This window comes from Periplaneta americana, chromosome 7 (assembly GCF_040183065.1).
Source record: "Periplaneta americana isolate PAMFEO1 chromosome 7, P.americana_PAMFEO1_priV1, whole genome shotgun sequence".
Classification (NCBI taxonomy): Eukaryota; Metazoa; Arthropoda; class Insecta; order Blattodea; family Blattidae; genus Periplaneta; species Periplaneta americana.
In genome coordinates, this window is record NC_091123.1 from 178,527,225 (window position 1) to 178,541,149 (window position 13,925).

The 13,925-nt window shown below is 34.7% G+C and overlaps 1 protein-coding gene across 2 annotated transcripts in view; it reads left to right on the top strand.

Annotated features, from left to right (window-relative positions):
• Positions 1-13,925, top strand: part of LOC138703806 (chymotrypsinogen 2-like) — a 142,618-nt gene that overhangs the window by 46,198 nt on the left and 82,495 nt on the right. The window contains exon 1 of one of the 2 annotated variants that reach the window (XM_069831995.1): positions 12,908-13,068. The exons of the other annotated variant lie outside the window; for it this stretch is intronic. Coding sequence (XP_069688096.1) covers positions 13,031-13,068 — 38 coding nt within the window. The 5' untranslated portion in view covers positions 12,908-13,030. Of the gene's footprint in view, positions 1-12,907; positions 13,069-13,925 lie in introns of those variants that run through there. 2 annotated transcript variants of the gene reach the window in all.

Here is a 13,925-nt window from a genome sequence, read left to right on the forward strand (position 1 = left end):
ATATAATACAGGTAGGAAGATAGACAGGTAACAGTCAAAATACAAATTTGTAAGCTGTTTAACTTTGTTTAATTGCTTTGTGCATAATAGGTTGTGTAAGGGTCTAATGTAATTATGTATTATAACTATTATAAGCAATACATTTGTCTGCTTTTCGAGTGCTTGGTATCCAAGGATACAGAAAGTGTGAGATAAACCAGCGATGGTCCTAACACGCATCCATTGAATATTAGCTAATTATGGTATTTTGATACATTGAATTTTAATGTAATTACACTTAAGACTCCGTTATAACTGATGTTTCTGCAGATAAGCTACACACACCTTGGGATAAGGCACTCCTTTTGCGTAACGACTACACATGTCTCTTACAGTGAATGCATGCTGGATGACGTCACGCAGACTTCATTCGGTTCCACTGATTTTCTCAGCGTTGTTAGGTTCAGGTCACCGCCTTATAGCGCAAGAACGGTTTGTAGCCTAAAATCAATTCACCGAGTGACAAACACCAAATATGATATACTTAGAGGGCAGACGCAATAAATTTTGTACTTCTTCCTCTACAACTCAAGTACAATTAATTTAGCATTTCTGGTTTGTTGTATTCTCAGCAGCAAAGTAGAGACCAGAGTGCTGCATTGGAGTTAAATCGCTCGCTTGAACTCGGTCGAGTGTCTCACGCTCGAGTGAGATACGATCGGTCGTGATACGCTCGTAATAAATAGAAGTACAGTACAAGGTTATCTCACCGACATGTTTTATCTTGTATGGAAGGCGACAGATAAGATACACATATGTTTTGCTCACACGGTAAAAATAAGGCTTTATTTTCTGCGTTTATGACAAACGTTTAATGGAACAGTCAATGGAACGTACCAAAACAGGAACATGAAGTTATAAATAAAATAGTATGAAAAACTTCGATATACAGTTATTATTGCTAATTAATAATTATTCAATATTTGATTTACCACATATATAATATGATAGGTATATGCATAGTGTTCCCCCTATATACTGCGACAAAATATTATTGATATAGCAGTAGATTAATAACAATATTAGTACAGAGATAACGTCACAGAAAATATAATAAAACGAATAATCATGCTGCATAACTGTTACAGACGCAAAGATTGATACACTAATTATTAGAGGTTATTATTATTATTATTATTATTATTATTATTATTATTATTATTATTATTACTAGAAAACTTGATACAGTTCTTGCATTATCGTGATTGTGTTCTCCGTTTAAAATAATTACATTTACATCCAATAACATCTATCAGATGTGGCAAAAACAAAATCGCTCCTGTGTGGGGGGAAAAAAAAACATTTACCTACAACATTTATATTACATTTTAAAGCAAGTTTTGTAGTTGTACTATGGAGAGGTTAGTTAAACACTGCAAAGTTTTGAAATGATAAACATCTATGATGTTACTACACAGTTCATCACTGTAAGAAGAACGGATGTCTAACGCTCGGCTTATACCGATCGAGGATTTATCGCTCGTGACAATTTTACACATTACGCATGTGCGCTACCTATCGGATTATGCTATGAACTACTTGGCGCTCCAGCGAAAACGTCCGATGCAGACCTCTGGTAGAGACCATGTGGCTCTAGGCCTCTGCTTGTCCTTCGTTATTTAAGGAACTGTCTTGTACTACGATACCGTCAGAACAAAGAGGGCCCCTCCTTGAAAATGTTTAGTGTTAATTTAAAATATTTCCTAGTTTGAAGACGGAAGTGATCGTATGTTTCCCATATTCGAAAGTAGATTAAGATGATGATGATGATGATGATGATGATGATGATGATACGTGATCGTCTTTTTCATTGTCCATATTGTTCACAGTGTCTGAAACGAGAATTCTTTTACGTGTACCAGTGCATAAGTACGCTCGTATATTCATTTACGTCTATGTACCATACATGTGTATTCGACAGATATTGGGAAAAAAAATGGGAGTATAAGGGTACAGTACATCAGTTATTCATAGATTTCAAAAAGGCATATGACTCGGTTCAGAGAGAAATTTTATATAAGATTCTTATTGAATTTGGTATTCCCAAGAAACTAGTTCGATTAATTAAAATGTGTCTCAGTAGAGTCCGTGTAGCCCAGCTTCTGTCTGGTGCTTTTCCAATTTACTGCCGGATATAGCAAGGAGATGCACTATCACCTTTACTTTTTAACTTCGCTCTAGAGTATGCCATTAGGAAAGTTCAGGATAACAGACAGGGTTTGGAATTGAACGGGTTACATCAGCTGCTTGTCTATGCGGATGACGTGAATATGTTAGGAGAAAATACACAAACGATTAGGGAAAACACGGAAATTTTACTTGAAGCAAGTAAAGCGATTGGTTTGGAAGTAAATCCCGAAAAGACAAAGTATAGGATTATGTCTCGTGAGAAGAATATTGTACGAAATGGAACTATAAAAATTGGAGATTAATCCTTTGAAGAGGTGGAACAATTCAAATGCCTGGGAGCAACGGTAACAAATATAAATGACACTCGGGAGGAAATTAAACGCAGAATAAATATGGGAAATGCCTGTTATTATTCGGTTGAGAAGCTTCTATCATCAGTCTGTTGTCAAAAAATCTGAAAGTTAGAATTTATAAAACAGTTATATTACCGGTTGTTCTGTATGGTTGTGAAACTTGGACTCTCACTTTCAGAGAGGAACAGACATTAAGGGTATTTGAGAATAAGGTTCTTAGGAAAATATTTGGGGCTTAGAGGAATGAAGTTACAGGAGAATGGAGAAAGTTACACAACGCAGAACTGCACGCATTGCATTCTTCACCTGACATAATTAGGAACATTAAATCCAGGCGTTTCAGATGGCCAGGGCATGTAGCACGTAATGATGAATCCAGAAATGCATATACAGTGTTAATTGGGAGGCCGGAGGGTAAAGACCTTTGGGGAGGCCGAGACGTAGATGGGAGAATAATATTAAAATGGATTTGAGGAAGGTGGGATATGATGATGGAGGCTGGATTAATCTTGCTCAGGATAGGGACCGATGGCGGGCTTATGTGAGGGCAGCAATGAACCTCCGGGTTCCTTAAAAGCCATAAGTAATTAAGTAAGTAAGTATAGAAAACCTAAACAAGCTTACCAAGCTTGCTTTGGAGTACCGACTGGATACCAAAATATTGCAGGGGCTCCTCATGTAGTCGTATGTGGTCGCTCTCAGTCTAAGAGTACTTGGATTTGTAGAACAAAAAAAAAAAAAGTGTATGCTAAGCTGCGGTCTCAAAAACGAACAGATAAAAGGAGATTGAAGACATCACGAGTCACAAAAAGTTGTTAGTCACATAAAATAAAAAAGAAATAAGTAAAATTTTGTCAAATTGTATGAAACTTGTTCGCAAGAACATCTAGTAAACTACTGTCAAGTAAATTATTTGCAAGCGCTTACGTAAATTCTGCTTGCAAGCTGCGTTAAACATACCTAGGCTATTTCTCGCATTAGCTACTAAAGACTCAATTAACGGTTATGAATTAATTTGTGACATACTCAACAGTAAAATTGCAGTCTGAATATTAATTTGATTGTTAATATTTCTTGTTATTGCGACGTCCTACGTTGGTTTAGGTAAAAACCCGTTGTCTTGCTGACCTCGCGTGACAGGAGTTACCGTAAGAAAAATTTATCGACATATTTTTAACCCCTTGAAATGTGATTTGAAGAAGTTTTCAACTTCATGCATATGTTATAATTTTGAAGAAGATGTTTTGCTTACCAAGACATATTAATACCTAAGGTGTGCAATTTTAATGTGCAAGGGTTTTGAACTTTTGGGGTGTGACTCTCCGGGGAATGTTTAACCCTTAAATTGACAATGTATCCTATAGGATGCAATAGGTTAATAGGCTATATGCTATAATTTTAATAGACAAATAGAAAAAAAATGGTAGGAAAATTAAAATTTCACAATACAATAGTACTAGTGGCTTGTGCAGCAAATGCTGCTGCAAACTAAGTTCGTTAGACGTTCAAATACAAATTTTTCAGATTTATTTTCAATGAAGAATACTTGTCTTTTTGATAGTTATTTGCTTCCATAATAATGAAACATACTCCCTCTGAATGGATCCTTTTAGGCCAAATACTTTTTCTTGAACCTATCCAACTTCAGTTTTTGAGTTTCAACGCGAAAACGCAAGTATCAATGTCAGGACGATAGCAGTAGCTATTTCAGGTCATTGTGGATTGTAGGAAAAAGTTAAAAAAATGTCAGGTTTGCTAAGCTTTTGAACAATAGCATTTTCATATAGCTGCTGCATGTAGAACTTGAAATGTAGAGCGTAAAATCATTTTATCCTACTAAGAGATATTGCTGAAATGATCTGGAGACTACAAAATTTTCTAGGCCTCTTATTTTATCAGTAAGTAATACCTTTTGATCTTTCCTTATGAACTGTAATTTTTGCGCTCTCTCGAGCCAGTACTGAAGACAATGACACATATCAATATCTACACTACACCGCCATTAAGTATATGAAAAAGACCCAACCCCACTGGGTTAATAAGTATAAAAATATTTTATTTTTGATAACAATATTATTATCTTACTTACGTTTTGTAGTTTTATATATAGCAGTCACTCAGTAAATTAAGATATTCTCTACATTTACTTACATAACCTCAAAACGTTTCACTTTCATGTCATCAATATTATGTACAATTAATGAAGAATAGACGCATCATGATACTAACTATAATAATATTTAATTTCTAATGGTAATGTCATCAAACCACCTCAAGTTTCGTAGATTTGAATATCCAATACACAGCTGTACTCAGAAAATTATACACTGCAGAATCAGTTTTTAATAACAAATTGAATTGAGCTCTAAATATGTCGGCAATCCTGCAGGTCATGGCCTTCGTGTAATAGCCTATTATTTATTGTAGTGCGTGTTTTGTTCTGAAATTCAATCAAGTCGGCCGTGATTCTATAAAATTAGTTCTCAAAACTGACAACAGATGGATTTTGAAAAATAGGAAAATTATGTAGGAAAATTGACACCTCACTGAAAACTACTACTTTTCCGAAAAACTTTGGATGCCAGGCATGAAAATGAGGGGTCACTCATTAAAATCCGTTCAGCCGTTTTCCCGTAATTTCCATTATCAGTTCAAATTATATATATAGATTATACAACATATAAAATGTGGATATTAGGATACTTGTTTTCTTTACGGTCCGACAAGTTTTAATAAACTAGTGTGAGAAATGAAGTTTTGCCAATTTAAAGGTTAATAGGCTATAATCGTCTGATAAAAGTACTTGAATTTATTTATTTATTAATGGAATAAATACGAAAATATGTATTTCATAATTAATAATTTAATTACAGATTACTATTACTTATTAATTACATTCCAAACACTATGTTAGCTATTAGATTCTCTAGATTGAATATCCGGTATATTAAATGAAATTGATAGTACACAAAGAAGCTTTAAAGCAGGTATGCTCATTCTCTGACTCGCGATTACGTTCTGTAATCACAACCTTCGAATGTAGAGCGTGCTGTTCCCCGTTCGAAGCTCGGCGGATGACTGAGGAAGGGAGTTCAAGTGCTTAGTAAACGCACGAACAGTGCGGGACAATGACAGAGTCAAAATCTTCTGTAAGCAAACGACATATACCATATTGTTTTGCGTTCGGTAAAGTTTTACTATGTTGTAAGATACTGTCAGGAATACTACTGAGCAACATAAAATTACATTATACGCTCTGCCATCCAGAACATGCCGAAATGACAGGGAAGCTGTTTTCTGTAATATGTATTCATATACCAACGTTGTTATTATTACTTACTTACTTACTTACTTACAAATGGCTTTTAAGGAACCCGAAGGTTCATTGCCGCCCTCACATAAGCCCGCCAGCGGTCCCTATCCTGTGCAAGATTAATCCAGTCTCTATCATCATATCCCACCTCCCTCAAATCCATTTTAATATTATCCTCCCATCTACGTCTCGGCCTCCCTAAAGGTCTTTTTCCCTCCGGTCTCCCAACTAACACTCTATATGCATTTCTGGATTCGCCCATACGTGCTACATGCCCTGCCCGTCTCAAACGTCTGGATTTAATGTTCCTAATTATGTCAGGTGAAGAATACAATGCGTGCAGTTCTGTGTTGTGTAACTTTCTCCATTCTCCTGTAACTTCATCCCGCTTAGCCCCAAATATTTTCTTAAGCACCTTATTCTCAAACACCCTTAACCTATGTTCCTCTCTCAGAGTGAGAGTCCAAGTTTCACAACCATACAGAAGAACCGGTAATATAACTGTTTTATAAATTCTAACTTTCAGATTTTTGGACAGCAGACTGGATGATAAAAGCTTCTCAACTGAATAATAACACACATTTCCCATATTTATTCTGCGTTTAATTTCCTCCCGAGTGTCATTTATATTTGTTACTGTTGCTCCAAGATATTTGAATTTTTCCACCTCTTCGAAGGATTAATCTCCAATTTTTATATTTCCATTTCGTACAATATTCTGGTCACGAGACATAATCATATAATTTGTCTTTTCGGGATTTACTTCCAAACCGATCGCTTTACTTGCTTCAAGTAAAATTTCCGGTTATTATTATTATTGTTATTATTATTATTATTATTATTATTAGTAGTAGTAGTAGTAGTAGTAGTATTAGTAGTAGTATTGTTATTACTATTGTTAGATATATTACAATAAAATTATTATTATTATTATTATTATTATTATTATTATTATTATTAGTAGTAGTAGTAGTAGTAGTAGTAGTAGTAGTATTGTTATTACTATTGTTAGATATATTACAATAAAATTATTATTATTATTATTATTATTATTAGTAGTAGTAGTAGTAGTAGTAGTATTGTTATTACTATTGTTAGATATATTACAATAAAATTATTATTATTATTATTATTATTATTAATAGTAGTAGTAGTAGTAGTAGTAGTAGTAGTAGTAGTAGTAGTAGTAGTAGTAGTATTGTTATTACTATTGTTAGATATATTACAATAAAATTATTATTATTATTATTATTATTAGTAGTAGTAGTAGTAGTAGTATTAGTAGTAGTAGTAGTAATATTGTTATTACTATTGTTAGATATATTACAATAAAATTATTATTATTATTATTATTATTATTATTAGTAGTAGTAGTAGTAGTAGTAGTAGTAGTAGTAGTAGTAGTAGTAGTAATATTGTTGTTACTATTGTTGGATATATTACAATAAAATTATTATTATTATTATTATTATTATTATTATTATTATTAGTAGTAGTAGTAGTAGTAGTAGTAGTAATATTGTTGTTACTATTGTTGGATATATTACAATAAAATTATTATTATTATTATTATTATTATTAGTAGTAGTAGTAGTAGTAGTATTGTTATTACTATTGTTAGATATATTACAATAAAATTATTATTATTATTATTATTATTATTATTAGTAGTAGTAGTAGTAGTAGTAGTAGTAGTAGTAGTAGTAGTAGTAGTAATATTGTTGTTACTATTGTTGGATATATTACAATAAAATTATTATTATTATTATTATTATTATTATTATTATTATTAGTAGTAGTATTAGTAGTAGTAGTAGTAATATTGTTATTACTATTGTTAGATATATTACAATAAAATTATTATTATTATTATTAGTAGTAGTAGTAGTAGTAGTAGTAGTAGTAGTAGTAATATTGTTGTTACTATTGTTGGATATATTACAATAAAATTATTATTATTATTATTATTATTATTATTAGTAGTAGTAGTAGTAGTAGTAGTAGTAGTATTTTTATTACTATTGTTAGGTATATTACAATAAAATTATTATTATTATTATTATTATTATTATTATTATTATTATTATTGTGGTGATTTTATTTCAACATAAATACATGTAATGATAAAATAATTTTTCAGAGGCACTACAGTTTCAAGAATTGAAAGCACTTAATGAAATGCCAAACATTGAAGAGAGTCTAAGAATTCAGAGTGTATGTTTAGGAGCAAGTTATGTAGTGTGTTGGGAATTAGCTAAGGCACTAAAACCCTTCACGGATGGTGAACTTGTAAAGAGATGTATGGTGCCTGAACAAAATATAGTTACTTATATCTGTGTACAGGAACAACTCAAATTTGAATTCACAGAACATAGATTTAGTGATTTTAGACGTATGGAAAGTGATATTAATCTTTTTGTTAATCCTTTCGTAGTAAATTTGGAGAGAATATGACTTGACAAGCATAGGAGTGTTAAAAAATTAACAAAACGAAATATCCCAAGATGAGCTTATTCGCTGCCACTATTTTAGCTACCTTTTCCTCGACTTATGTGTGCGAAGAATTATTTTAGGGAATGAAAGTTGCTAAATCAAAACATAGGTCCCGATTAACAGATGAGCATCTTTAGCGCATTGCAGTAAATTCGTTGGAAATAGATTTCCGATTACTTGCAGGAAAGAAAGCACATGTTGAATAGACCGCAATGTATGGTGGAATATGAAAATAACATTATCTATGATATAATAATAATAATAATAATAATAATAATAATAATAATAATAATATCATAACTATATTAAATATAATACACAATGTAATAACTGAATATTACAGTGTATACTCTTTCCTTTTTCAAATTCAGTTTATTATCCATATTTGTAAGAGTGTGAGAGTGATGACACGGGAGGTGCTGCAATGTAGCCCAGTCCGTACGCTGTGTGTGTTATGCAGTGCAGCATCATCCGTGTAATCGGGGCTTTTACAATTTTGAGCATACCTGCTCTAAAGCATAGTTCCTTCATTTACTTCTTGCACATCTCTAAATTTACCAACGTTCCATTACGAAAATTTCCCAATATATCAATTTTACTTGAAGCAAGTAAAGAGATAGGCTCGGAAGTAAATCCCGGAAAGACAAAATGTATGATTATTTCTCGTGACGAGAACATCATACAAAATGGAAATATAAAAATTGAAAATTTATCCTTTGAAGAGGTGGAAAAATTCAAATAAATAAACGATTCCGTGACGGATGTTACAAGATTTGTGAACTCACTTCAAAGTGTAAAACACAGGTCTCTGCCTCAAGCAAAGACAGATTCATTCTCATAGTATCATGTGAAAGCTATGGAAATGTCATGGCAACCAATTAGTTCACAAAAACATGATCGGTAAATATTTTATAGCTGTTTCTTATGTTACACACATTTTGTCACGGATGTTACAGATGAGTTAATGCCCTTCATTTTTCCATTTTAAAAACAATTATGACATTTCTAAGTCAAAATATTCACTTGAACTGTAAGTTTGCTCATTGTTATTAACCAAAACTGTTTAAAATAAATGGCATAAAGAATATAGTACAGAGTAAAAAGTTCCTTCAGCTCTGGAATTAACAATGTAGACCCTTAAAATATTTCTTCAACAATAGCTCCTTGAAAAACATACATTAACAGTTGATCTGTCTATGAGTAAGTGCTGCAAACTTATGGAAACAAAAAGTACCTATTACCCTATGAAGAGTCCACTGCTAGAATGATGGATGTCATTTGGAATAGTATATTTTGCAGGAGAAGCAATTGAAAGTTTGAAATGCTTAGCGCTCAAAGCTTAACTGTGATTTTCCGATCATTACTGGACAATGACTATCAGTGTTAATGCCATATAACTCTCTATATACATTCTATATGTCTTAAGCTATGCACTGACAGTCTTGGTTCATTTTCGACAAGAAAGTGACATCCATCATTCTTGCAGTGGACTCTTCATATGTAACAGATTGCTCATCCCTATGTTAAAATCGGCAGCACTTTGAAAAGAACAACCGCAAGGATCGCCACCCGTACATTGTAAACGAACACGAGATGGCAGTACTGTCGCTAATGCAATGAGCGTATTCCAAATCTCAGCGCTGAGCAATCTGATGGCATCACTGTGTTCCGAATTTAAACGATGACGTCACTGATGCTCCACCGGTGTCGCACCGGTTCCATCAGTTTGCAGAGGTGGTGGCAGTCTCCATCAGCCGCCATCAGTGAATCTGATTGGTTCTTGTATAGGACGGGAATTAGCAGACGAATGACATCGTGCACTGTTGTGTCATGGCGGTGTGTTCTGCTGTATTGTTTGTAATGAGCACAACGTAAAAACAATATGTTAATGGCTTATGAGCGAACATGTCAACGGACCAGTTATTACTACCGGTTCAAGAAATAAATTGTTTATGGTCTCTTTTCTTTGAACGAGATGGCAGTACGGAAATTTCGCAAAATTTTGCTAGCGTAGCACAGACAATAACTTGTACAGCCGCCATGCTAGCCATCAAACCTTCCAGCAGTTTTGTTCCTATTTCGCTGCAACTTGACGTCATTGATGTCCACCGGTCCGGTGAGATTCGGAATACTCTAAATTCAAATGGGAGTTATGACGTGACTCCTTATGTAACGACTAGATGGCAGCATAGTAAACCTGATAAAAGTTGTTACCGTCAAAGCCTATAAGGCCGAGCCATCTAGCTATATATGAACTAGGCTATTACCTAGCCAAGATCAGTTAGATTCTATGCCCATAATACTTGTAAAATACACTCAGGGACAAAAAAAAAAACCGGACACTTCTATATTTGCTTGTATTTTGTTGCCAATTATTTCAAAATGAAACAAAACCCATTTAAACAAAATAATGTTTCATTTAGTACCTTATACGACAACATTTGGAAAAAAAATCCCTGATGAGAAAATTTACAAAAAATTACAAAGGGCGTATAACTATGGCATCGTTTGGTCTAACTGTTTTTTTTCATTTTATGGTGCCTTAAACATTAAAAACTCTTTTTAGTAACGGGTATTACCCCCTCTGACTTGAATAACTTCATCCATACGTCTTGGCATGTTCTCAATTTGGTTAGCAATGTCTTCTTGAGGAATAAGTTCCCATTCTTCGCCAAGTGCTCGCCTCAACTCTTGTAACGATTCTGGTCTCGGTCGTCTATTCTTAACACGCCGTCCCAGCATGTCCCACACGTGTTCAATTGGGTTCATGTCTGGACTCCTTGCTGGCCATGGAAGAACATGGATTCCCACTTCTTGGAGACAATCTCCGACTGCATGGGCAATATGCGGCCGTGCATTATCATGCATTAAAACAAAATTATCGCCTAAAAATTGGCCAAATTTCACAACATGATCAGCCAAACATTCATTTATATACCTATCAGTTGTTAGTCTTCCATTTTCAACAAAAACCAACGCTGTACGAGCATCCGTACACACTCCTGCCCAAACCATCACTCCACCACCTCCATACGGCACATTTTCGGAAATGCAGCACTGTGAAAATCGTTCTCCCCTCCTTCTCCAAACTCTTTCACGTCCATCAGGTGAGCACAGATTGAAACGGGACTCATCGGTGAACAGAACACAGTTCCACTGTCCATTTCTCCAATCCCTGTGATCATTTGCAAAACGCAGTCGTTCAACTCGATGCATCCTGAGAAGTCTGGGACCAGTTGCAGGTCTACTTGATATCAGTCCACTTGCTTTCAACCTCCTTCTAACTGTTTTGGCCGAAATTGGGCGTCCATGCATGTTAACAAATTGCTGGGCTACACTAGTAGCTGGCAGGTTGCGCTCCCTAAGAACTCCCAACACCATATACCTGTCTTCATTTGGATTTGTAGCTCTTGGACGACCGAACCTGGTCTTCTGGTATATTCTAGGGTCTCTCTATACCGTTTTATGGCATCATGGGTTGTGCTTCTAGCCATATTCATAACATTTGCAATGTAACGTACACTGCGTCCATCATCGTAAAGGGCTACAGCTCGAGCCACATCTTCAAGTCGCATCTTGTTTTAAGACAAATGTTACAACCCCACTTAAACTCAGAAAATGTAAAAATAAAGAAATAACGAATGATAACGATAATGAAGCACAAAATGGTTGAGACAAAATTGTTATAGCTGAGATTCCGAAAGCAAAATTGGAATATTTGATTGTAATGGCTTGTTTATAAAACAAAAAACAATGTATACACGTCTCCATAACAACAGATGGCTACCATAACATTGTATGAGAAGATAATGTTTTGCAAAATACCAGCAAATATTAAAGTGTCCGGTTTTCTTTGTCCCTGAGTGTATTTTTCTTTTGAAAATAAAACATTAGAATATTTAAATTTAGAGCTATATCTATGTCTTACATTAATTACAAACTAAATTTATGAAAAAAAAAAAAAAAACTTTTTCATTGGTCTTCCCAGTTTGCCTGGAATGGCTGTTTATCAGTTTTTGTCAATTTTGTCATAACTTTTCATTTGGACTTAGGCTAGTTTGAAGTCATCTCTTGAATTGAGCTTATGTTTTGTACAAACGAGTCTTTCATTCTGAATATAGTAAGAAGGAGCCTTAAGTTAGTCATCCTTTCCTTTGCGGAACTTTCTTCCTAACAAGCGCTTTTGCTGCGTCCGTAACCACACCCATGGCCTTCCCAGAACCTCACTTTCTTCGCTGGATAACAAAAGTAGGCTAAAAATAGCAGACACTGTAATAGCTCTGAACTTGGATTTGAAAGTCTCGGAGCTGTTTAAATTTCTGGTACACTATTATCATTATCATTTTCATTGGTATGCAGTTTCATTCAAGATGTTTATTCCTCCAGGTGTGGCTAAATTATATCTTGCATCTCTGTCGCTGAATTGCATTTTTTTTCCCTTTTTGTTGTTCCGACCTTCACTCCTCAGCCATGCTTAGAACCGCAACCTCAATTTGAGAGTTCTGAGAGATGGCTTCTCCCTCCATCCTCTCCTCCAGCTCGTCCTAACGAGAAAGTAGTTTCTGTCTCGTCGTCGACGCTTCAGTTGTCCTCTGTTCTCCACACCGGTCTGTGTTGTTCTCGGCTCGTGCGTGCCCGTGTGTGTGTATGCGTGTGATATAACGTGATTGATTGCTTCAGAGACATCACCCAACGCTGACATATGATTGGTCCTTCACCTACTTGTATGTCATCATTTAGGTAGTGTATTTCTAACCTACAGACTTAAAATATACTTAAGTTATTTATTAACTGACTCCCAACAATGTTTCATTCTGTCTGTCATAGAGATGGGAACGATATATCGGTTTTTACGAAATACCGATATTTCCGTTTCGAAATGGAATTTTACTGGAAGCAAGTAAAGAGATAGGTTTGGAAGTAAATCCCGAAACGACAAAGTATATGATTATGTCTCGTGACGAGAATATTGTACGAAATGGAAATATAAAATTTGGAAATTTATCTTTTGAAGAGGTGGAGAAGTTCAAATATCTGGGAGCAACAGTGAGAAATATAAATGATACTCGGGAGGAAATTAAACACAGAATAAATATGGCAAATGCCTGTTATTATTCGGTTGAGAAACTTTTATCATCCCGTCTGCTGTCAAAAAATTTGAAAGTTAGAATTTATAAAACAGTTATATTACCGGTTATTCTGTATAGTTGTGAAACTTGGACTTTCACTTTGAGAGAGGAGCATAGGTTAAGGGTGTTTGAGAATAAGGTGCTTAGGAAAATATTTGGGGCTAAGAGGGATGAAGTTACAGGAGAATGGAGAAAGTTACACAACACAGAGCTGCACGCATTGTATTCTTCACCTGACATAATTAGGAACATTAAATCCAGACGTTTGAGATGGGCAGGGCATGTAGCACGTATGGGCGAATCCAGAAATGCATATAGAGTGTTAGTTGGGAGGCCGGAGGGAAAAAGACCTTTTGGGGAGGCCGAGATGTAGGTGGGAAGATAATATTAAAATGGATTTGAGGGAGGTAGGATATGATGGTAGAGACTGGATTAATCTTGCTCAGGATAGGGTCCAATGGTGGGCTT